At 38.2% G+C, this 27,621-nt stretch overlaps 1 protein-coding gene across 2 annotated transcripts in view; it reads right to left on the reverse strand.

Annotated features, from left to right (window-relative positions):
• The window catches only part of LOC124171393, a 170,900-nt gene extending 143,653 nt beyond the window's left edge, over positions 1 to 27,247 (reverse strand). For both annotated transcript variants that reach the window (XM_046550566.1, XM_046550565.1), the window contains exon 1: positions 26,910 to 27,247. In XM_046550566.1, the coding sequence (XP_046406522.1) occupies positions 26,910 to 27,171 (262 nt within the window). In that variant the 5' untranslated portion in view covers positions 27,172 to 27,247. The remainder of the gene's footprint in view (positions 1 to 26,909) is intronic.
• Between the last annotated feature and the right edge of the window lie 374 nt (positions 27,248 to 27,621).

Raw genomic sequence — 27,621 nt, forward strand, 5'->3', positions numbered from 1 at the left:
TACAATTAGATGTAATAAAGCAGTATTTCTTTAGGGTTAGTGATACATCGATCACCGATAGTTTTCATGATGATTAAGGAAAAAATTCAAAGGCAATTTATTACGCTATCCATTAAACAGCTGAAATATTGACAACGGCATCGCAAATATCTTAATTAGCAGGATATACTGACGCACTGTACGATCATCGCGTTATCATCTATGTTTAGTTATGAATATCAGTATAATCATTATTTTGGCAATGTATAGATATTTTTACCCAACACTAACAAGTCATATGAGAAATCTTAAGTAACATCAAAATAAAATCCCAAGCTGAAATGACGGATGTGACCAAACTCTTAATCACATGCCAATCGGCTGGTTATCGAAATTGAACTGATCTTCTCTCTGAATTGATAATCTCACGTGTACTTCGTTGTCTATTGCGTGACTACGTGGAATCTAATAATCATTTTAAGCAACAAGAACAATTTTTAACGAGGAAAAATCTTGTTAAAATAATTCACTTGGAGATAAAATTCATGAATATTCCATTCTATAACTTCAGTACAGACGGAAGTAAAATGCGCTTCGGGATTGAATTCTTTATTTTGCACTCATCTGTCGGAAATATATCAAATCAAGGGATTTTCTTCAAAAATAAAAAACACATAAATAACTATTATAATTCGATTATAACCAGTAATTTTAACTTTTATATTTCCTTGGGACTCTATTTCCGAGAAATTTTCTAGTCTTCCTATTTGCCAGGAGGTAATCAATGGAGAATAACAAAGTTATTTTTATTAATATCCAACATTCAAAAAATATAAAATGATCTAAGAAATTTCACTCTGGGACGAAAACGTACACGATAAGTGATTTCGTAGATCGGGTTGGTGTGGTGGCTACATTTATGGCTTCCCGCCAAGTGGATCCGGGTTCAAATCACTGCGGTAGCAGAAAATTTTCAGAGACTGCTCGTTTCCATCTTGAATGCTTCGTAGAGGGTACTTCAAACATTGCACTCCATCCGTTGGATAGGAAGACAAACATGGACACCTGGATTCCTTCGTTAAAAGCAGGGTAATGACGATGCTGGGTTTCTCTCTACTCCTCTCTCAAGGCTCAAATGATTTCAGAAGTCGGTCGCTCGCTACAAACACCATACCAGAATTGATTAAAACATTCAGTGAACTTTTTTCCTGCACTGGATGTTTGGTGCTCCGGGCCCTTGCTTCATAATCCATGAGAGTTTGGGGGTTTTCAATGGTGAAGTTTTTAGAGTAGACCTTTCCGTTTCTACCATCTATTTAATTTATTTTCACAAACATGTTTCGAAAAAATTTCATTTGTGCACAAAAAAATCAGCCGATTATGAGAAAATACCTTTTAATGAGACTGAGCATTACATACACTTAGGGGATGCTCAACGGTAATGGAATCTATCCTAAGTGCTATACTTACCCCAAAATGATGCCGAAGTAACAAGAATGGTCGGCTGATAATCACCTATACCAATCTCGCAAATACTCCCGGAATTATAATGAAAATATTAGCATTTAGTCCCTGTTAAAACCAAACTACTCGCTTTCTGATAAGTGCTAAGACGACCTGTATAAATAATCAATAATATCAATAATAGTAACTCTATCTAACAAATATTCAATAACATTTATCGGATGAGATTACAGTATTTACCCTTGGTTGACTTATAAATTACAATATCATCTCTAAAATCCTTATCTTTTCCATTCTTATCCCTGCGTTGCTGACAAATAGATACTTGCATACGAAATGTCGGACTTAAGAAGCAAACACTAATAAAGACTCAAATTATAATGCTCGATTTTAACTAATGGAGGATATTCTTTGCAGGAAAATAAGTGCATAATATTTAAAAATTAAAAATAATAGGAAACTTCGCATCAAGACAACATTAAGCCTACAAAACTGCGGAGCAAACATAGAAGATAGAGCAAAGCAAAATCTGATAACCCAATATGTTTCACCCGTGTGAGGTCACAAACTTAAACGAAAAACAGGCCGAAGGAGGAATTTTGCTGTCAGCAAAATTACGAGATCAACTCCGTGTTTGGAGAAGCCCACTCCTTGGGAATGTCGTCCAGTTGGACATTAGACCGCAGATCTGTAGCAGAAAAGAAGTCTCTTTCCAATGCCCATGAATCGGCGGTTTGTACGACAACCATGAATCACAATCTGTGTGAAAATAGAGCGGCGTTCAAAGCTTAGAAATCCTAGTACTCGCCCGACATTTCGTGTGCAAGTATCGCTTTGTCAGCAACATTGGGATGAGAATGGAAAATATATGGATTTTAAGGGTAAATTGTAGTTTCTAAGTCAAGATGGCGAGCCTTGTAACAGAATTCTTAGACGCAACTACAATTTTACTCAAAGTAATAAGGTTATGCAAATAGCCCTCTGCATTCCACATTGTTCCCATATGCCACTTAAGATGTGAGGTATTCTTATCACGTATTTGCTACCCTTACCGAACCACCACCATCCGATCGAATATTATCACGAGATCTTCTGTACAACTGCGATCTCATAATTATTATTGTGCATAAAACTATTCTTAAACACGTTGGCAATTCGGGTGCAATCGTGAAATCGTCAAAAATTTTACATGCACAATAATTGGTCATACAAAAATAATTGCTGACAAGGAAATATCCGGATGCCATAGAAGCAGATGAAGAAGGCTGTAGGTCATAGTAGCCCCGACTTATCTTTCAACGAAAGAGTAAACCAAACTTCATATACAAAATTACAAAGGGCTGCACTTTTTGTTCTATCACTATACGATTTGCTGAACCTAGAATTAACTGTATGGAAGGCCATATTTCTCGATTACATTGTATAATTTATTGTAACTCAAGTCCTTTGGAATTCATCCTATTAAAGATGGATTTTTTTCCATTCTATTCTATCTTAATGCCATGATACCTTGCTCTGTCCACTTCTATTCGAGGTCTATAAAACTTGCTTATGTAAGATCTTAGAATCTCCCGGCATAAATAGGTGCAGAAAGGTTTCTTGGGTTTACCGTGGTATGATTGTCTCCATGTCTCCCGGCGTTTCGAAGCGCAACTTGGCCTTCATTCATCATTCTAAAGAAGATTCCCTGAGTATGAAGAGCAAGTCTTTCTTCGAAACGTCGCGTCGGGTGAAATGAAGACAATTATCCGGTGGAAAACCCCAGAAACCTTTCAAAACTTGCATACGTGTGCCTTTTTTCATACGCAACCTATTCCAATATCAACATTCTTTACTTTTCCTCCCATACTTCTTCCTCCGAATACCATTCCCATATCGTAAAAGTGACCTTGATCGTATCAAATACGTCCAGATAACATATCATTCGCGCGCCTTCCCGAGGAAGGCTTGGCGCCGAGGATACAGAGGATAGCCGCGTGCTGATCTGTAAACACATTTGGAACATGAACATAGAGATAGGACGATCACCTCCGAAGGGAGGAGGCGAGACGGAAACTAGCAATCGGTGCGCACCTCCGCGGATTGAAGCGGAACCACATTTGTGATCACGAATACTACATAAGAGGATCCCCGTGTCAGCCACTAAATGCGTTGGTTTTACTTGACTTGTTTATTGTTTAACCTGGCCCAGGTGAGGCAACAAACCGGCCCCCTCCTTCCCTGGACCAGGGCCCTTTTACAGGGTTTAATGAGATACAGAGACGACACGCAGGTCGAATTCACTTTGATAATTATCAATTTTTTTGGGACATATTGGTATCTCCATCCAAGTCAAGCCGTCACCTGACGCTACAATGGACCATACTGTGGGAAACACTCAGTCGAATACTGTAAATGCAGTAAAATATATACAAATATCTTAGTGAAAAATCATTATAGAGTAATAAATAGATTTCTAAAACCTATAAAAAATATGATATAAATCTTGGCTGATATAAACTGTTAAAAGAGTCGTGTGGTATAAAATTCCATAGTTTTGTGTTAAAAATTTGTAACAGAATAAAGAAGGCAATGATAAAAGCAATGTAAAAATGGTTTAAAAACTTAAAATAAATAAATATTTATCAGGAATCGAAATGAAAGTTAAAACAGTATTTTAATAAACTGGAGAAAAAGTTCCAAATAAATGAATATTAAAACTTGAATAAATAAATGTGATCAATATTTAACAAAGAATTTCCCCTAAAAGATATATCAAGTAAAGTTAAAAACATAAACTTAGGAACGATTAGTCAATGAAATTTGAATTATTAATTAAACAATTTAGAGAAAATAGATTTCATATTGGACCTTGACGGAGGCGTTGTCAATCACTGCGTATTTAAATAGGTCTACAAAAGTGGCCACTCGCGACACTGACGGACAAAGTGATCTGATTTTCACGGGGAAATAAGGTGTACGACATAATTAACGGTTTTAACACATATTTACATACATGATGATGCAATCTATCAAATTCATAAATGCTCAACGTCATATTACAAGCATTGCACTGCAAAATATTGGGGAGAAGTGGATCGAATCTTGTTGTCCACCACCGCGCATTTAATGGGTTTACAAAAGTCGCCACTCGTGTCACTGATGGACAAAGTGATCCGAGTTTCACCGGGAAATAAGGTATAATTAGGTGTGTTAACCGTGGCTCTTTTTGAAAACGAATTTAAATGCAACCGAAGTGGTAACAGAAAGCAGGCGTATATGGGATAGAATGCGGCCTCCTCTATGCAGTCGCCTTGATCAATCAACTCAATTTTCGTGTGAATGTTTGTGCAAAATTTCTGCCTCCTAACCGACATCCCAATATAATTGGAGCAGTTTAAGAAACTGAATGACTTACTGCGCATTCTGTGGATCCCCCAAACCCTGCACCCACGAATATCACAAAATAGGATGCTCATAACGGCTCCTAAATGTGTTGTCACTAACCGCGTATTTAAATAGGTTTACTTAAGTTGCCACTCGTGTCTCTAACGAACAAATTGATCCAAGTTCACCGGGAAATAAGGTATAACTTGGGGTACTAACCGAAATTTATGCACACGATTATGTGACCCATGAAATCCACAAATTTTCAATGCTATTTCTATCAATAACAAGCACTATACTGAAAAACATTGGGGATAAGTGGATCGCAATGCACTCTGGTAAAGGAAGAAAATGAGCCAATAGCTGGAAAAAATACAATGTGGCTGTATACATTATAGTAACAATTTATCTACCATTTTATTAAATTTTTTACTGATGCCTGCATAAGTTTATTTCCGTATTGATAACCTTGTAAAGATAGCCCGGGTCCAGAGGAAGAGGAGGCTGGATTGTGGCCTCATCTGGGCCAGGTAAGAAATAAATCAAATCAAATCGTCATCGCGCCGCGGACATTTTAGAAAATCGATTAAAATGCGATCAAAGTGGCAACAGAAATCAGCCTTCTATGTGATGAATGAATATACATTGCAATCCTAAGATTGGAATACTGTTGCTCTCTATTTCTCCCAATCTCAAGCTCATTCTGTTACCTCTCTTCTTCCACGTATTCTTATTAATGCATCTCAAGCACTTGTCCCTTGGTTTTCTTCTGGGGACTTTCCTACCCATGAATCCCTCCATTATGCTTCCCACGTAACTTCTGCGTCTTATTGCTGTCTGAAACTAAGTGAAAAAACGAAACACCCAGGTGAGGCCAGCTTTCGCTTGGAACTGTGGAGTACAAATTCAAGTGATATACGTGCAAGTACGAGTGCGTGGACAATCCACCGTGTTCTTTTTTGACGAATTATAACTCTATATAACCCAGTATTGCTTCTAAGTAACGTCAAAAATGTAAACATTTTCAGCTCTATTCAGGAGGGGTGCTGGGTTCGATTATTTCGGACATCCAATTCACAAAAATCCTCTAAGGGTGAGGTGGTCCAGGAAATGACCCCAACCGTGAACGTGCGAAATTTACACACCTTTCAAAAAGTCCAGGGTGAGCTCTACCTTCCCCAATCTAGACGAATCTGGCGAATTATAATTATAATCCTTTATATCCCAGTATTTCTTCTAAGTTACGTCAAAAATGTAAACATTTTCGCCTGTATTCAGAAGGGGTACTGGGTTCGATTATTTCGGACATCGCATTCACAACAATCCTCCAAGGGTGAGGTGGCCCAGGAACCCACCTGACCCATATTCTGAACGTGCAAAATTCACTCACCTTTGACAAAGTCTGGGGTGAGCTCTACCTTCACCAATCCAAACCAACCTTCCACTTGAATCATTCAGAGGCGTTGGTGTTTGGTATGTTATTTATAGGAGGCAACCGATATCTGAGGTCATTTGCGCCATGAGGAAAGGGTATAGAAGGAAGAACGGAGAGAAACCCAGATTCGGCAATAGCCTGCTCTTAGCGAAAGCCGCCAAGGGGACCGCGCCTTAACGTCCCATCAGACGGACGGAGTGTTGCGCTTGAAATGTCCTCCGCACAACATTCAAGCAGGGATCGGAGTGAAAATTCTCTGCCACCGCCACCGCAGGGATTTAAACCCGAACCCAGGTGGTGGGAAACCAACACATCCGTAAAAAATAAATCAGCAAAAAGTCTGAAGTTTGAAGGAAGGTATCGTAAGACTAGTGATTCAATAAAAGAGTGTTTAGCCTTTAAGGGGAACAAGGATCACCTAATTTACTCAATTAATGGTGAGCATAATAGAAATTTTCCTTAATTTAGATTAATAATAAAAGAAGGCAAAAGTTTGTTCTTTATGATGGGATGTTAAGTAATTGGATGTATCTCATGACACCACACTGTCCCGATCTCTGGAATTAATCAATCTTATCATTCAGACAGAGGATGTGAATAATGCCATTCACTACTCAAACCTAGTCCAGGCATTTGTTCCTGCTGTGCACAAGCGGAACCTCACCTCATAACGTATAAAAAGTATAAGGCGTGGGTGTGGAAGACCCAGTAGATAGTGAGAAGGATAAATTGGTTAATATGTGACGGGACGCTGAATAGAGTGATGGAGGACAGAGTTCTTCTGAATACAATGCCGGAAAAAAAGTAAAACCGGATCGTGCATTTTTTGAGAGTTTGAGATAATTAATAAATCGTTCAAGGAAGAAGAGGAGGCTAAAAGAGAAATAAAGGAGCTGATAGAGTGGCGAGAAGAGGATATCAGAAAAACAACAATAATAAAATAAATTAACAATCCAACAGACCTCCCTGAATTTTTCACCACAGGGATAACATATATGACACTTAAAACAATGGATATGGAAGATCGTACGAAATATAGACCAATAACATGTCCTCCTGCTGTGCATGAAATACTCATGTCTTGTATCACAAATAAAATATATAGCCATATTGCCCAGCATAATATACTTGCGGAATAACTAAAAGGATGCCGAAAGTTTCATATGGGATACAAGGAACAATTGGCAACTCTGTAATGCTACAAAAATCACGCAAAAATAATTGAAACCTTCATGCTGCTTATACAGACTACCGTAAGGCGTTTGACAGTGTCCCAAATCATTATGTTCTGACTACTTGCAAAATCCACGGCACCATTGTTAAATTTTACAAGCAACAATGGAAAAGTGGAAAACAGCACTAATGGTCAATGTATCGTGTAAAGGCTTTAAAACACCATAGCACTAAATATGGATACAAAATAAAAAAAGCACAAATAACAGTTATACTTTGTCTCACCTTATATACATGGACGATATTAAAATCTATACCTCGATTGAAATACACTTCAAGTACCTTCTGGATGTCATACGTAGGTTCTCCACTGATATAAACATGCGATTCTGGTGGGATAAAAGCAGATTGCTTCACATAGAAAAAGGAAAATTCAAGCATGGAAACTTCAAAATTACGGACGATAAGTCAATGATATCTATGGAAGCAAATGAGAATAACAAATACCTTGGATTCCTGCAAGCAAAATCAATATAGCATAAACAGATGAAGAAAAAATTAACGACTGAATTTAATCAAAGACTAAGATTCATCCTTAAAACAGAATTAAATGCACGAAATACAATCAAAGCTATAAACACTTTTGCGGTAACTGTGTTGACATACACATTTGAAGCGATTAAGTGGACCAAAACCGAAATAGCGGGCATAGAAAGATCAATTCGTACATCATTCACAAAATTTAATTTACGAAACCCAAAAGCTGCAATAGAGAGACTAACGCTACCCCGATATATGGGAGGTAGGGGTCTAATTGGCATACTGCAGTTCCTCAGAAATCAAATTCATAGACTATTAAATTTCTTTTACAATAAATCAAACAGTTCGATGCTACATAAATCAATAGTGAATGCCGACAATAACTTTAAACCATTAAACTTAAAAAATGGCACGACCAATGGAACAACCTATGCAAGAATTGTTCTATTAAATAGAAAGGTAGAAGAAATATGGGACCAGAAGGAATTACATGGACGACACATCAATGACCTCAGTCAACCGTATCTTGATAAAATCTCACCAAACCAATGGTTGTCATTGGGTGAACTTTATGGAGAATCCGAAGGGTTCCCGCTTGCTATACAAGACCAGGTTGTCCGAACTAAAAATTATGCAAAGTAAATCCTGGGTGATAAAAGCAATGCAGATGTCAAATGTAGGAGATGATTTCAAGTTCAAGAAACAATGCAACACATTTTATCTGGTTGTAAGATATTAGCTAATACAGAATATTTAATTAGACATAATCAAGTTGCAAAAATTATCCAACAAAAACTGGCCTATCAACACAAGTTAATAGATACCAAGACTCCATACTATGAATACCACCCCAAAACAGTGCTCGAAAACAGTTCATTTAAACTTCACTACGATTTTCCGATCCAAACAGATAAAACTATAGTCAATAATAGACCAGATATAATGCTGATTGACAAGAAATATATAGAACTTGTGACAGTTGATATTACTGTGCCACTTTCGCACAAAAATTGCCAGAAAAGTAAATAAGCACCAGGAATTGGCAATAGAAATAAAAAGAATATGGAATAAGGAACATGTTTTCATAGCTCGAATTTTCATCTCTGCTCATAACCAAAACATATCCAAAATAGTTTCAAAATCCTCAACCAAATAAATTCATCAACTTGCAAAAGGCTGTAATCATTTCAACCTGTCATACCGCGAGAAAATTTCTCAACGCAATAGAATAGTAAAGAGTTGCCTTTGTGAAAACCAGTGCTCTTTACAATAAAATGACTCAGTGAAAACTGAAGAAAATTTAAGGAAAAATACAATAATAATAATATAATTTATTGTTCACGGATTGTTACATCCACTTTGAACGGTTTGTGTAAATAGTTTACAGCGCAATAAATTTTCATATTTAATGACATTGAAATAATAAATTGAAATCGATAAACAAATGAAAATGTATAACAAAGGGATAACAAATAATATAATGAGATGCCCAAGATGGGGCACACTGGAGAAATCTGTGGTGATTAAAACTTGACAATCAGGGATAGAATACGACTTGACGATGAGTAGCGGAGAAGGTATGGTTATTCATTTCTTTACCTCCATAACGCCGAAAAGAGCACAATCGACCTTTATGTCGTGGTTCTGCAACAAGTTAAAAAATGAGCTTGCACTAACATGTATGCCCTGGATCTGGGAAACCTACCAGAGGCCAAAAATCTGTTCCGATTATCGTCCGAGCCCAAGAGAATCCGACGACCACTAGGCCCGGCCAACAGCGAGGACTTTACCCCACTGGCGTCGAGGCTGGCAAAATATAAACATTGCGTGGACTCGGACGCAAACACTTAAGATACCAATCGAAGCGTATAAAAAGTAAACATCTCCGCAAACCCAAGCACGACAGAAAGATACACAAACTCCTACGAAAACAGCCATTGGTCAGAAGCTTCTCCTCTTGGCGTTCTGCGCGAGGTTCTTGATACGCGACTCTCTTATCAGCGCCACTTTCACAAAATCCAAAAATAGGGCATTTCATTGTTCGCAGAAGAAAACGGTGACGTCTTGATGCTTCTTTCACCTGTCCGTGAGGTTACAACAATGACAATAAATTAATTGGCCAAAACTAGCCCTAAAAGAGAATCCTTTCATCTATAAGATACAAGTAAAATATATCTGCAGACATAGGCGGATTTAGGGGGTAAGTTCCCCGCCCCTAACGCTTAAAAATAAGACAAGGATTTTAATACGGCCCCGTTATCATTAAGTTCGTTATGTATTACAGAACCTCGATCATTTAAGCCTTGAGCTCAATTCAAGATGACAGGTCATTCGTTAGTAAGTGGTCGAAAAAAAATATCGCCCAAGTGAGAAAGGAGCTCGAAAACTGGCGTTCTTTTGCATGAAGCTTTTTAATATTTTCATATTAATAACTTTTACATTAAAATAAAGAGTTTATTTCGTGCAATAAATGTAGTTCGTTGTTTTTTATCTGAAATGTGAGAAGACCGTTAGCCTGACAGACCCTTGTGTCCCCCCAGAAAAAATCCTGGATCCGCCCATAAATAAACAACCATCACAGAGATCGTACAACTTAGACAAAATTTCTATATAATCCCAACTTTATTCACCTAAAATTTACCGATTCATTTTTTCTCTATATTATTTTCATGTTTCCAATTTCCTTTTGACGCATAGCATAGAACATTAGCCTGCCACCCAGAATTTTACCAATACGATTCTAATAAGATTACGGTACGAGAATATTAGGGGTTGTTCTATGCAGGGGATTCATGTTTGCCATTCAGTAGGCTCCGGTTAAGCTCCCGATGTCAGAAGAAAAAATTCCGATTGAAAGCAACACCTATTCGGCTGCCTTACAGATTGATATTGATGGACTTTCTGTATTCTTTCGATAGTACGTTTATCCGGGCTCCGTTCGTTGTTCACCTATGTGGGGCTAGCGCCCAATATCAGCGGTGCTTCTATTCTCAACCAACCCTCTTCACAGACCGTCATGCTCATCGTTCATTCACTGTGTGTGTGTGCGATTCCTGATACTGATAGAGACGGCACTGCACCATTTCTCGATTCGCTGCCAACTTTTCGAGCTATCAGTGGCCAAATATCAAGTTTCCAACCCTTTATCGGAAAGGAGTACAGAAAGTCGATGTCGTCGATCGTATAATTTTATGGAAAAAAATGTAGGTAAACTTTTGCAAGAACCTTGGTTGTTGGTATGACCTTATTGTAATGCGTTTCGGTTCTATTCCTAATTATATTAAATAGATAATAGTATTATAAGCTTTTGGCTTGTGACATATTATCGGTAAGAAGCATGATATTCCGGTGAAAACCAATAAAGATGTTTAAATGGCGAAATTTAATAATATCATCTGCAGAAACTGATACTTGCTTCCAATTTTTTCCTTCTCTTCTCTCTTTCACTGATTGCTCATTCACCAAATCAATCAATCAACCTAGGACCCATTCACGGACGGACCCTTTCTAGGACCCATTCTATGACGTTCTATCAAAGCCAAGGCAAAAATATATCTATACTAATCCTTTAAATGCCAGTAAAGTAATTACAAACGACTGGGTAAAATACGTATCTTTCTCATTCCGTTGAAAAAAACCACAGAAAAAATAAATAGAGGATAGGAGCATGCTTTCCAGAAAATAAAGTGAAGTGGAAGGGATTAAAGGCAATGACTCGCATAGGGGCAACGAACCTATGGCACGCGTACCCAAAGAGTCCATTCCTTAAGCTGACACTTGAATCAAGCCAGTATGCTCTTACGTCAGGAATTTAGGTACTATAACTGCAAAAGGTTCGTCACCCCTGGTCTAGCACAAGGGTGTACCCAGGATCAAAACTAGGGGGGAGGGGAAGCCGTGGTCGTTCAATTTGTAACATTTTAGCGCAGGAAAGAAAGGTTAATGAAACCAAAATTTTAAGAAAATTGTGGCAGAAATTTATCAGTTTTTATTATTATTTGCTAGGATAAATAATTCTTTTTATTTTAGATCCCTGTCTCAAATTTATATCTATTTTCTTCAAAAGAAAATTTGGTCAAAACTTTCGTTTTGATCTTTAATTATTTCTGCTTAAAGGGGAGGGGGCAACTGCCCCCTCCTGCCCCCCTGCTGGGTACGCCCATGGTCTAGCATACATACTTCCATGCCATGGAAACTACATAAACTATCCAGGCGGAATACGAAGGTTATGCCGGGACAGAATTAAGCTTAGTTTCTGGTGCACATCGCTGGACTAAGAGATTGGAAATTACAACGAGGGCATTGGATTAGTGGACAAACATCGGAAGGAGAAGATTTGTGCCCGCGTTCCATTGCCCTCACCGGTGAGCGGCCGTTAGAGGTGTTGGTGCGGTCGCTTGGAAGACACCACGGCACATTCCCCTGCACCCCGTCCTAGGCTCGTATTCGGTTTCAGCATAATGGACTCACGAGATCTTTGGCAAGGCTTCTTCGCTGGGGGACATGGCTCATAGCGCGGACAGGGTGCAGTCCGCTCCGCGGGAAGCCACTCAAAACTCCCGGGGTCACGGCAGTCCCGACGCCACCGGGATACCAGGCCGACGCCAGCAATGGGAACAGACGAATAACTGAATTACGGTGACGATTAAATTTTAGATTATTTTTACAAGCATTAATTTACTGTTTATAATTTATTTCTTGCTTCACCAATAATTTCAGAATAGCCCAAGCGAAGAGAGCATTCCACCAAAAATCAGCGGGAAACTTAAACGTGGAAATAAAGAATTAATTTATAAGAACCTGCATTTGGAGTATTCTTCTATACGGAAGTGAGACCTGGATAATGACAGCAGCGGAGAAAGCGAGGATAGAGGCCTTCAAAATGTGGTGCTACAAAATAATGATGAAGATCAAATGGATCGACCGAGTGAGTGACGAGGAATTCCTAAGAAGGGTAGGAGAGAACATAAGCCTCGTGAAAACCTTGGCAAGAAGACTGAACAACTTTATATGCCATATCTTGAGACATGATGAAGACAATCATCGAGGGACACGTGGATGGCAAGAACGGGAAAGGAAGACCTCGAACAAAATATATGGAAGAGGTAAAAGAGGATGTGAAAGAGAAGAATTGCGTAGGTATGAAAAGATTAGCTGATAGGAGAATTGAGTGGAGAGCTGCGTCAAACCAATCTTAGGATTGTTGACCAGTGATTATGATGATGAGTACTTTACTAGTTAAGTAGTTGTTTTCAGCGATCGATCTAGGTTTGGACCTAGGGGGAGGGGGGAGCAAACACGGGGGATGGAGAATTCCCCCAGCCGAAGCGCGGTTCGAGGATTTTGGAAATTTGTTTTTCAAGACTAAGCGGTTTTAGGCTAGTTCTTTGATAAAAAAAGTAACTAATATGCATACGTAGTAGATCATTTTATTAGTATCAAAGCGTGTAAAACGGGCTCCAATTTTCAATTTAATTTGTATTTTAATTCTTTATAGGGGTAAATATACCGGAAGATATGACTAAATTATTTTGTAAAAAGTCGTAACTTCCAAGAATTTTGATTGTATTTAGTGCATGTTTCGGCCCAATGGGAGGAGCTCTATCCTCCCCACGCAAAGATCCGTCACGGTTTTTTTGCAACTGCACGAATCAAAACAAAATATTTCCACGTATTTTATATTTTTTTTCTTAATGCAGCATTTATCAAATAAAAGTGTAGCATTCAGGCGCTCTTTCGTGGAATGCTTATGTATTAATAATTATTAAAACCATGGGTACTACAAAGAGGAATCATCAGTCCCTCCAGTTTAGGCTTCATTTTTTTCTACCTTGTTTAATAGGTTTTCAAAAATGTCCGCTGCACGATGGTGAGGTGAGAGCAATCCATTCCCTCTATATTTATTTTATAATACTTAAAATAATGAATAATATTTTAATACTTAAAATAATCAATCGAATCACCACCATACATATAAACTCGGAAAGCAACCCTAATTGTTGCATATTTCACTGTAAATTTCGGATTGCATTGTCCGTCAGTGACGCGAGTGGAGAGTTATGTAAACCCACTTAAGTGCCCGGAGGGTAACAGCGCACTAAAAGGTCGAATTCTCTTAGAAAATGTTCTATTTTATTAGTCGTGATTAAAGTACTTCGCACAATTCCACACGACTTTTCGTATTATTACCGGTTGGAATGTCAACGGCGCGCTATTTTATCTTGACGATGATCTTGTAGATGTGGAAACCGAACGGCTATGTTCAAAGCCTCGTGGAAATGAACTAGGTATTTGATTAATGCTTAAAGCATTTTTCCAGGTTGACATGCAAAATTGAATTCAAAATATGTAGACAATTTAACACTAAAATTTTCAGCTAGCACTTATTCCAGAAATAAGAGCCGATGGTAGGGTCATTTATAATTTACGAACGTTATTTGACTTCACTCACAGCATTTATTAGTAACTCACTGAAAATTGGTCCATTTACGAGCTTATGTTTTATATTAATCATAAATATCAAGATATAATGAAACCATTTGACGAAGACATGTATATTCTTGGATTAATCCAATTTTTTTGCGCGGTTGGACTAGCATTTTCATAAATGCCCGTGTAAAAATGGTGACCTCTCAAATGAATTTTCCAGAATAAAGAGCACGGACGAAATTTTTTAGATGTCATTAGAAAACACCAGAAAAACATACTTTGAAGTTTTTAAAGCAAACTTTTTAATGAACTTTGCTTCTTGCACCAATACCCTCAATAGTATCTTCGCTAGATCTATGATTCCTTCACCTCTTTACTTTTCCTAAAATGTTACCCCGGACTTCCAAAATTCCGCGTACCCAATATCCCATTCACTAAAAAAGCATTTCCCGATCCAATTTTACTTTCCTTTCCGCATTGTTTTCAGATGGGGTCGCAGCAGCTCATCATTAGAAATAGGAAGTATCTGAGTAAATGTAACCCATTTGTCGGTTATTGTTTTAATTTAGGTGATTTCGAAAAATAACAATTAATATCCTCCCCATTGCTTTTCCTATAAACTATTACTTCTCGTATAGTGCTTTGTCATGTCTTATATGTAATGATAAGAAATACATTGTAGAAGTGCCGGCTTCCATTTAAAGTTTGAAAGACTAAATTGTCTATTTATATTTACATAAATATAGTTTGTTAATTTTAAAGATTAAAGAACCGGTTTGGCATCTTGATGTTGAAAGGTCGCATCATATTTTTTGATTGAGTAAAGATAAAGCGAAAAAATAAAGCTTCTCTTCTAATGTTTGGGACGAACAAAATGACGAATAGCATTTATTAAAGTCCCTTATGGTTTGGGGGAAAACGAATTTCCATATCTATCCGTTCGCCTAAATATCTTTCTTAATATATCGCTTCTGTTGGACCTGGAAATATAGTGCGGCTCTAAGATGACGTTCTCCGTGTCGCTCCATAAGATATCTATTATCCATTGTTCAAGCAATCTGTGACTATCACGCAGCCTCCGAGTTCATTCAGTGATAGATGCTGGAGAGATATCCATTCAGTGATACCAATAAGTTATAAATCCGAAATGTGAGACCAGAAATTTTCGCGGGGTTCAATGAAGGCCTTTATCTCCGGTTACTACTTACAGTTTCGCATTCACTACTGTCAGCGTCTTCCGACCGAAGATGACGTGACCTGTCTTCGACCTGATGACGCTGGCCGTAGTGGCAGCGAAACTGTCGTCATCGTCACAGCAACCGATGAGGTAGTAACCGAAAATGAAGGCCTTCATATATTAAAAATGTTTCCCATTCATTGCATACGAGCCGTCCAGAGTGGTTCCATGACAGAATATTGGGAACGGAGGACCTTGATGACTGCAACTGTCGCTCAGCCAATCCCTACAGGGGCGCAGCTAAGAATTAAAGCTAGGGGGGTTTAGGTGCAACTAATACTTGGGGTGTGGGGGTATTGCATACCCGCCAGGGTATGTGGGAGATGCGGGGGCCCTCCAGAAATTTTTAAGATTAATGGTTCAAAATGACTAGTATAACCGCGTTATGAGAGATATTTGATTAATCCTAACACTATTCTGTAAGTAATACTAATCCATTAAGTAAAATGGATTAAAGTTAAAAATTTCTCAGAGCTCTAAGGGGGGTTTTATCCCCCAAAACCCCCCCTGCGTCACTTAATCTCTACATCCCGTTTACAACCAACATCCTCGCTTTCCTAAACAACGTTGTCACTTGTGCGATAATATTCAGGAACACCAGGGAGTACCCCTTCTTTCTTCGGTAAGCACGAAATCTTTCTTCCCTTCTTTTGTTACCTTTTTAAGGGGAGCATAAAAGGAAATTAGAATATCTGGAGGCACTCTTTCCGAGTTTTTAGCGTGGTCAGAGTTCTACCAACTTTGTTTGACAATTTTCGGACTTGGACCCTGACTGATATTTTGAGTTGGCTAAATTTTGTACTACAAATGCACACATTAAGTGAAAAATGCACCCATAATCACTTTCATTTTGCTGGTGATTGTCATCGAAGTTTTCCGATCATTCGCGACACTACTACTAAATTATGAACACCAGTGTCCTAACAGCCATTTTACTGGTGGGGATATCTTCGAAAATGTACTTTTTTACTGTAATCGTTAGATTCCCATTGGTTCTATTACACCTGCATACAAGTATTAGTGCAGGGGAATAACTAGTTTACACTTGTAAAATCTCATTTTCACCTGAGCTGGTTCTACAACTTAACCGTGGTGATTGATAAACATTTTTCCCTGGGAAAATATATTTGAGATATAACTTCGCGAAGCATAACAATAAAGTAATTATAGCAGGTTTTAAGTGGGCGTTTCATCGTTTGTTTTAATGTAATAACAAGTTATGTATAAAAAATTTCACAAGTTTTGTGTTCTGTATATTTTAATGGCGATATATTTAGATTCCACGATAATTATGATTTATTAGAAAATTTTCACACTTTTCATATGAGAAGTCTTGAAATTATGAGATTTCCAATGCGTTGGTCAGAGAAAGCGTGGCTTATCCGATCCACGCAGCCCCTTTCATGCCACACTTCGCTCCATGCTCGGAACCAGTGGTACCCCCTCCATTATATTCCTACCTTCTTGGGAGTATCAAACATTTTCTTTGATTATCCTTTTGTTCATCTCTGACCGCAGATGTTTACATGTCTGCCCTAACAACCTTGTCACTACCCCTCTTTTAACCCTTTTTAATTGTTATGGGACAACTCTACGGTATGCACAATCTACGTTAAAGCCATTATAACCCAATGTCGCCTTTAAGTAACATATCAAAAATTTATACATGTCCAGCTCAATTCAGGACAGATTTCAATGACGTGTTTTGTGTGCTGTATATTTTAATGACGAAATATGAAGATGCCACGCTAATTATGATCGAGTGGAACATTTTCACATTCTTAATATGAGAAGTCTTGAAATTTAATTAAGTTGGTGGTTTCCGGTAGTACATGTGGAATTTGTAGATATTTTGGATGAATAAAATTTAAATTTTTTTTCCCAAAGAAATTTTCACTAACACACTACCATGGTTTCGACAGTTAACGTCTTCTTCTGGTTAAGATACCGTCGGTTAACGTCGGGTAACGTCTTCTGATATCAAAAGATGACGTGAACCGACGAACCATGATAGTGTGCTAATAAAAATTCTGTGGAAAAACAAAGTTAAATTTTATTCATTCAAAATCTTGAAATTTAATTCCTCCCAGAATCCGCTCCGGGTTAAAAGGGCTAAAGGGATGCTGTGTCCGACGCAGGCTTGCGTCGATGGAAAAGGGCTTAAAATGGCCACCTTTTCAGCATCGTCGCATGCTGGTGGACGCTGATAAACACGACTCATCCGGAATGGATAGAAATGCGGGCTAGTTGCATCGAGGAAGTCCCCGACGTGTATGCTCCTTTCCTCGTCACTGCCGGCCCAAACGAGTCATCACGGTGGAGAGCTGTAAGGAAAGAAGCAGCCTCGCGCGCCACCCATGTCGGGCTATGCAATATTTATCCAACAAGGTGAGGTCGTGAACCTTAATATGGGCAGGGGTCCTGAAGTGCTGATTCGCAACGCGGAATATGTCTATCCCTTAGTAATTTTACCCAAGGTTTGGTCTGCATAGGTAATGACAATAATTAAAAAAAAATAATGATAGTAGTATAGTTTCAAAATTCTTAACCCTCATCCAAATAAATTCATCAAAATGCAAAAGGCTGTAATTATTTTAACCTGCCATACCGCGAGAAAATTTCTCAACGCAATAGAACAGTAAAGAGTTACCTTAGTGAAAACCCATGATCTTTACAATAAAACGATTGAGTGAAAACTAAAGAACATTTAAGGAAAAAGACAATAATAATAATAATATAATTTATTGTTCACGTTCTGTTACATCCGCTTTGAACAGTTTGTGTAAATAGTTTGTGCTGTATAAATTTCAACTTGCCGTATCACGAGAAAATTTCTCTACGCAATAGAATAGTAAAGAGTTACCTTGGTGAGAACCCGTGTTCTTTATATAAAACCGAACTCAGTGAAAACTGAAGAAAGTTTAATAAAATAGACGACAGTAATAATATGAGGCGCAGCTAGGCTTCCGGGTTTTCTCCCGCGTCTGTTAAATTTCGTTACGACAGTTTCGCAAGGGTTGCAACAGGCGTCTTAAGGTTTTCACTTCAAACCTGAGGACGCCTTTTAGAAAAAGTGTAGTTCTGCTAAAATTTTCATTTTCAAACTAGAAATATTTCTTAGATTTTGGTGTTTTAATGCAAACAAGACCCTATACTACGACCCCGGTCATTCCAATGAAAATTTTTGCCTCGAGGAAAAGGATTACCTAGTTTGCTTTACTAACGAGGCTAAACAAACCGGCAAGAAGCGTGACAAATAATTACAGCCCTTGATGTTGGATGTGAAAGAGCTTTGTACCAATGGTTTAATCCACAGTGAAATATAATGACAGGGCTAAAATCATCGGGAAAATAACCTTTGACAGAACTGATACAAGCAGAAAAGAACATGGATACAAGCACCAACACAACAGTGAAAAATTTATATTCTATAGTTGGTAATTTTTCATTTCACGTGGAAAAACTCTGCAGCGAAATTTCTCAAACCAAACTCTTTAGCCCTCTAGTTTTCTGGCTAAAAATTATTGTAGGCCTTTATTCTCCACTGGACCAGCATGCGTAATAATGAGGGGAGCTCATGACTAAGAAAAGTCCTTGATATTGCTTGCCCGAAAAGATTTTTTTTATCAATAAATCTACAAGGACTTCGAAAGGATATCAAGAGCACTTGATCCCTAATGGACACGATTTAGCGTACGACGGTTTAACGAACTATTCAGTATAGTTTGAACGCATTTTTAGACCAAAGAAAATGAACCTAACGTCTAATAGAACTTAATAAAATAAAATGCTCAATTTTTCCTCTAATTTAACACCACGATTCTAAAGAACCTCAAAAGCGACAATAAGTGCACCATTTGGTTACGACACCAAGCATACAAAACAAATATACAATATAAATGGTGAATAGGTCTGCGGGTTGAGATTTACCATGCAAAGACAAAGCATGATCTTCGATTCTATGCGTCCGAAACATTTACATTCCTTAAACTTAATATGTAATATTGACACCAGCACATTTACGGGAAGGCAAGAAGAGATAGTAGAGATGACCATTCAATACCTGGAATCAAAATTTACCTTGATGAAAAAGATAATGGATTCTATGAATTGATTCAAAGCTTTTTATGAAGTCTTTGAGAACGAGGAGCTACCTAAACTAAGGCAACAGGTGTCGATTAGTGGTTAAAAATGTTAACTCCGAAGGCAAGCTGTTAGAAGCTCAGTTAATTTTTTTTTTGCTATGGGAAGTCAAACAAATAAATTGTGTGAGACTCATTGTAATTTCCTCAGTAGTAAAAGTATATTCTTGAAAGAAGCGGAAGCACTTCACCCGGAAAGGAAATGATGGATGGAAAACCTTCGTGGAATTCTCAATAAAACGCTTCTATCAACTCTAAATTTTGTCACATCTAGTTGAAGTGCTGTACTTTAAGCTTTGAACATTGCAATTCAATTAATAGAAAAAATGTAACTTACTAAAAGTCATGATGTTAAAACAAGCATTGAAATGATCACAAAAAGAGGCAAATGATCTTAACTCCGTGTATCCCGAGGTCTGGCAGAAAATCTACCTGTTATTTTTCTTCTCAAACCTCCACCCTGTGTTGGTAATTGCACTACTACCATCAGTACTATTCTTTTGCTTTTTTTAAGCACAGACGTAATTGAGTTCCGTACCGTCCACGATGTCAACAACCGAACAAAAGAGCGGCATGAAACCACATATTCTGGCGCCTTAGAAATTCTGTTTCCCTCCGCCGTGCACCCGACACAATAGGTCCTCGATATGGCTTCTCACCCAAGAAATTCCTTCCCATTGATTTTATCGAGTTGATGAAAAAATGAGTATGCGGGCTATTTTTGATATATGGCTTTTACACCGGGTTAAATTAAATAAACGTAGTGCATACAATTCCACTGCGAGCTTCGTCAAGGAAAATATATAGTCATCAGATAAATTTGACATACTGAGCATGATCACTCCCCAATTTCAGCTTAACCTAATTAATCCAATAACGAATAAATACTATCATCCTAAGCATTCACGATAAAGGGAATGACATTGCTCAGCTTCTCAAATAAACGGCTTAAACATAAAAGGGTATTTGTGTAATGCAAATAGTTATTATCGTCAGTTGAAATTTTAAGAAACACATAATTTATGTACAAGAAGCTATTTTTTTAATTTATTACACTGTAATGTTCACCATAAAGAAGTAATACTTCAAATATAACAATCGTTTTACTTTTACCCTTGCGTAAAGTTTTTTTTTTCACTCGAGAGTAATTTAATGGTTCCAGGAAAATGAGAGTCATATGGCATTTTAAATAGTAAAGCAACGTGAAACCTACCCTCCTCGCAGGAAATTTTTAGAAAAACTATAAGTATTAAAGTTATACTTTTTCATAAAATAGGCTTCCTATGACTGCGACGTGTCTATGGGATTTGTTGGGTTTCGTTTTAAAAATGAATACATGAAGGAGTAGTATATCAATGAAAGAAGCGTAAAGAGCACTCTTTGATTGCCAGATTCTAATGAGTAACTCAAGGTATAACGGTAAAAAATTTAAAACATACAAATGGAAGAAAGCGTCCAATCAACGGTTGGAAACAATTAAACAGAAGTAGCGAGTAATACTGCCACCATGCCTCTCATTGTCACCTCGTCAGGAAAATATGCAAGTTTCTGCATTGGAAAGTGGATTAAATTCAATCAGGTATGCAAAAATAGGGCCGTGAATGATAAAGAGTGTTATAGAATACAACTCATCCGCTCGCAATTCGATTTTTAATGTAATTCATCGAAAAGAGACCCATACCAGCATTGTAGTTCCTAGAACTACAAGACATACTGGGTAAAATCTATCGAACATAGCGACACATAGATACGCTGGGCGTTAATAAATGGAAAGTAGCAGACTGTCAATACCATTCAATATAAGACCAAAATCCTCGTAGGGTATTTCAAAAATACTATCGGGTTTTTCCTTAAATATTTCTGACGCTTCCTTGTTAGAATACTCTCAGGTAAAATGAGAATGGAAAATTATTTAATCGTCATTTTCTCAATTTTTATCAGATTAATACAAATTTTTGATAGACTTCTTTCGACAAGCCAACCAATTTTTCTATCATGCGGCTTGGAATGACCATGAAACCAGCAGCTGAATACTGGCAATTCACCAACCAGGTAATGGTAATAGATATCATTACTGCTAACCCGTGCTCGCTCATGATAACGTAGGCATGCACAACAACGGCTCTATACTTGATCGCAAATTTCCTACACGTCTGATTTTAAAGTTTGGACGGCAGAGATTTGCATCAAACCGTGTAGTAAATGTGATTCAAGGATGGTTCACAAAATAATCTTGCTTCAAAAACCTTCGACCGATTCACAAATCACCAAAAAGACGCGTAAATCTGCACTTATCGGGCCAAAATCGAAACCATAGAGTTCAGCAACAAGCAGATGATACTCCGAGAAACCTACGATTCGCACGAAGCGACTACATGGCATTCGATAAAAACAAACACCGTCGAATATTCCACTTTTTCCCTGCGAGAACCTCGGATGAGCCGATAGCCGTCCACTGCGATCCCTCCCACTGCTCGTAATCCGATTTGGACGCTTTGGCCGATAGTGCAGGCGGGTACCGGCCGCACGACCCATTCAAGCGAAATGGCTGTGTTGTGGAGGGATGTGAACAGGAGTAGGGGCATATGATAAGAGCAGCGTCTGCTGAATAAAGAAAAGACTTTAATTTGAGACTGCCTCTCAAGAGTATTTTTGCATGAATGAGGGGACCCATTACCTAGGCGAAAAGCTCCGCTACAGACCAGTACAGTTTCCCATTTCGCTATGCTACTGCGGCCATGATACACTTACATTTTTCGGTACATTCTAAGACAAGCATCTTCTACCCGCGGCTCACTGGCTAATTTCTTGCGGCCCCTAGATGCTAAAGAAAATACTTATCGCAATTACAAAAATAAAAATAATAAAAATAAATATTGGCACACTCTTCAAAAATAGGCACTGTAAAAACTCTATTCCAATGATTGTTTTTTTACCAATTAATAGTATTGCACTTTGAAATATTATATGTTTGTTTATAATTTTATTGATGCGGTGATAAAGTGATGAGGAGCATTTTGGCCCTCCGTAAGATGTGAAATCGATTTTTGGCCCTAACATGAAAAAAGGTAGAAGACCCCTGACCCCTGAAAACCTAGGTTAAAGATGAATTTGTGCAGTCATGAGATGCTGAAAATTGTGTTAAAGAGTAGAATTATTTGGTAAACGAGGGAGAGAAAGGAAGAAAAAAGGATTTTCAGATAGAATGAAAGGGAGTAGGCCTTACAGTGAATTGAAGAGGGAAGTGCTTGAAAGGGGAGGCTCCCAGAATGCTTTTTAAACACTCCATGGAAGCCTACATTAATCGGTAGAATACTATTAATAATATTAATTACGAGGCATTGTTCATTTCAGCGATGAACTTGAGTGAAGATGACGTTAAATTAACGTTTCTACCCAATTCTACAAAATATTATTTTCAGTTTTGACAACAAAAATGAGAATATCACGTAATAGCGGCATATATAGGTCTATTATCGTCGGTTTCAACCTGTACTTATTGCCTTATTTATGAATGAAAAGATACGTTCATTAAAATGCTTACGAATGTATCGAGATTTTTCACTGATGCTAACAAAGTGCTATCGAAAAAAGTAAAATATGCGTTAGCGTTTTCTATAGTCTACACTTTTATCTATTTAAATGCAGTGTTTCAATGAGTTTTCATGGATACATAGATGACGTATTTCTGATATTACTTCACGAGCGTTACGCTTTCCTTCGAGGTAGTATGCCCGCTAAATCTAGTCTAAACATCCTACTGTTCGTGCGGCTCCTTAATATATCATGAATTGTGATTGCTCTGTCCAAAACTGAAATTAACAAAAAAAAAACTCTCGGCAGTAATTTAATGCCATTTTTTATCTCCGCTATTTGAAAAGTATTTGTTTCGCACATCAATTCAAAATGAAGTAGTAGGCAAAAATGTCGTTTGCGTTCAAGTGCCCAGATAAGTAATAAAATAAAATTTGATGCCACGTTCCGTTGTTAATAACGTAAAGAAATCAAGAAAACATAACTACAACAATAAATACTTTTTACCGCATTCATTTATTGGTCGATAGAGGCAAAGTAACCAGTTAACTCACAAACGAATTGAATTTAAAAATTACTTTATACTCTTTACGACACATGTTTTCATCGATTTCTTGCGTAGTTTTGCAAAACATAAAGCGAGAAATATTGGCATAACACTGAACGCGGAGAGTATTTGTGTAAATTTCGGTTTCAAACAGAGCAATTGCCATTGTTCACTGAGCTAGGGGTCGTGTGAAAAAGTAAGGTATTCCGCTTAGCTTGACCATGCATAGATCTCAAGGAACAATCTAAATTTGAGACTTTCCTTTATTTAAGCAGAAATTTCTATTTTAGAAGCAACTTTTCACTGGAAAGAGTACCAAGGCATGATAATTGGATTAGGTTCATTTTTCCAAAACAAAACTCGGAATGAAATTTGAGGTAAATAAGTCGTCGTATAAATAAATATTCCCATCTCGGGCAAAATATTAGTTCAGCATTCGTAGTTTTAAAAATGACGTAAAATGTCCGAATCATTACTATCGACCGTTTAGCCCTGTGTTATAGCCCCGCGCGAACAATGACAAGTTACGTCCTCTGGGGTAGAAAGGGCTCAGAAATAGAAAACGGGTAAAATGCTTGACCAACCTCTCCTAATAGAGTGCGTCAAGGCGAGAGTCGTAGTCGGGAAGGACTCGCCCACACCGTGTCTGAAAAGGGTCGTCGCCGCGCGGGCCCTTCAGAGAATGGCATCCCGACAAAAGCAAGGAGGGGTGCTTGGCGCCAACAAGGATTAGGGCCAAAGCGTGCGTGAAAACGTCGACGAGGCAAATCTCCCGGGGGTATTTAAAGCTTTTTTACGCTATAGAAGAGCTGTCCGAATACTATGCAAGTGATAAGAGTCGTTAGTTCTCATTTCATTCTATTTAGCTTGCTTCGGCGAGAAGTTACACCGCCAATGTTTTTCTCTCTCCGACTCAAAGCATACGTTGACAGTCTAATAATCGAAATTAGGAAAGTTATAAGATGTTAGTAACGACGGATGTGAGAGAGAAGAACTATATATGTATGACAATATTCGTCCGAAGGATAACTGACTAAAAAGTTATGGCAAACTAATCTTAGAGGATTGTTTACCAATGATGACAATCAGTTGGCTTGTAGTATCGTAAATTAAGAGTTCCGAAAAGTAAATTTATTTTGAGCAAAGAAATCATATGCATGAATTTCAATGAGATAAAACTGATTTGTTAAGGCAAATTAACACCATGCAAGCCCCTACGAAGATGCTAATATTGTTCTTCATCGCGAGAGTGAAATGCTTTGCTACTAGTGAGTCTCGAGGTATTACCCTAATTTTCGATAAAACCGCTATTAAAATAAGCTAAGTTACTTTTGACGCTTTTTACGCGAGTGGTATAAATTATATTATAATTTTTACAACATTCTTGTTATAGCAGCTTAAACACTGAAGTTACAGACCTTCACCATTTCACTGAAAACACAAAATTTGATTTTAAAAATTCCCCGACGCTTCAATGCATACGAGGTCACAAAAATATTTGGCCTTGAGTAAAAAACATATTTGAAAATACTTCGATGTTCACCGATTGCCAAATGTTCACCACATAAGCGTGGACACAATCGCGCTGAGAAACTAAAATCGGATTCTTATGCCCCATGCTACATCCACTCACGAGCAATGAGGGTGACAGTGTTCAGATATGGCATCCACTGGAAAGCTAAGGATTCTTAATAGCATACCAACCGATAAAAATTTGGAACGGGTCACGGTATTCACATAGAAAAGATGATTAAGAAGAGATATGCGCCCTGCAATGGTAAGTTTTCAGGTAAATATCCTTCAATATGGTTTTATGAATCCTTTTCATCTCCCATTCCACTCGATATAAATATATTCAGTCACAGAATTCTGATTTCAAGCACTGTAGTGAAGCCTGCTTCGCAAAATTCAAAAACGAAATGATAATCCACATAATCTATCAAAACAACCACAGTATGAACACCATCTGTACTTCTCTAAAAGCAAGCCAAAATACCCCAAAAACAAATTTCTTCACTCAAGAGACAAATCACTTATAAATTCATTAATCAATTTGTCAACCTATATAAACGTAGAAAAACATTAGTATGTCCTCGGAAATAAAATCTTCTGTGTATCACAAATTTCAATTCCCGAGGCGGAAAATCCTTAAAAAATCATATCAGAGAACAAAATGATGCTGAAATATGCTGTGATGACAATATGCTAGCGTCAAAGATGCAAAGACTTATTGATTAATTTCTAAGAATAAACCGTCTTTGTAATAATAACTCCTAATAATAACTACACGTTAAACATTTAGAACAAAGCATTGAATTCGCACATTAAATAATATTTATTTTTTCCACAATAATATAACAAGAGATTGGAAACCCTATCACGAATTAAAAGAACACATCACTCGGTTGTATTTTGCTTTGTTTTCTGACTTGTTTATAGTTAAAAACTTGTCACCTAATCTTCTGCTAGTAAGTTCTATGAGTCCAGTTAATTCAAGAAAAGGTGCCAGTTACTTGCATTTTTTCAATCGCGAAATTTTCAGCGGACAATAAATCCACTGGCAGATGAAATATGAAAATTTTAACCCAGAAAAGATACTGAAGCAGATTATATTTCCGTGACAAAGGAGATTGCTGACAATGGTCTCTTGGATGCACACTGAAAACTTCATGACAGATATGTTTGTGTATAAACGTATGTGCTGTCAGGTTATACGACTGGCTGAGCGGGAATGATGCATACCCTAGCAAGTACGTAAGCGTACCACTAACATATTGTGATGAAAGACTTATTTAAAAACCTATGGTATAATCTTTTCATTTTCGGGGTATGCAACTCACTTCATATCAATTTTTCGAGATAAAGATAGATTTTTGGAAGAATTTACCCTAAATACGCGGATAGTAAAAAATTCAACATGACGGCGTAACTTTGAAACAATTAAAAAACAAAATACTACCAAATGGACGGAAACGAATCTAAACGGACAGTTGTCAACATAAAACACTTACACTCATATCGCAAGGAAAGAGCTGAGAACAGTAAAATTTCGATAGGACTCACCAGCAAGGGGAGCGGTGCTTCTGACGGTTACTACCGCACCACCGCCAGCCGCAACCCGGCCCGACGCCAGCCCCTCGTACAGCTCCCGCATGTGGCGTGGAGGCGAGTCGGCGACTTCGCGACCTCGGCTCGGACGAATCCTCAGCGCGTCCAGCAGGTTTTTGGCGTCTTGGACGACACTCGGTGGCGGCCAGCCCGGTGGGCCGCGGCACATCACCACGGCGAGTCCGGCTGCCAGGAGCAGCGCCACGCGGAGCACCATGCTTCCTCGGTTGACGAATTACGAGCGCGGGAAAGTGATTAGGAGACGTTCGTTCTTGGCGAAGTTGCTCCGTGGACGGCGCGGCGGCATCTGACTCGCCAGCCGACCGCCGCTTGCCGTGCGCGCCACCTGAGGGGGGGAGAGGAGGAGGGGAGGGGAGAATGGGATGAGGGGAAAGGAACCTTCCTTCGAATTGGCCGGGCTGAATGGCCTCAATGCCCCATCGTGCAATTTGTGGCTTCTTCGCTGGGTAAAAACGCTTTAGTCCTCCTTTATAAGAGCAAAATAATGTTGAGTGGAGAAAGTGCAACGAAAAAGGAAGGATATTGATAAGATTCTTTTTAAGGAAGTTTAACAGAAACTAAGCGGAAAGGAAACGGAAAAAAGCGGAAATGCAACTTGAACGAAACGGAAATGTATCGGACCGTGGTACTATCTATGCCGCAACCA

Source organism: Ischnura elegans, chromosome X (genome assembly GCF_921293095.1).
Source record: "Ischnura elegans chromosome X, ioIscEleg1.1, whole genome shotgun sequence".
In the NCBI taxonomy this organism is placed as follows: domain Eukaryota; kingdom Metazoa; phylum Arthropoda; class Insecta; order Odonata; family Coenagrionidae; genus Ischnura; species Ischnura elegans.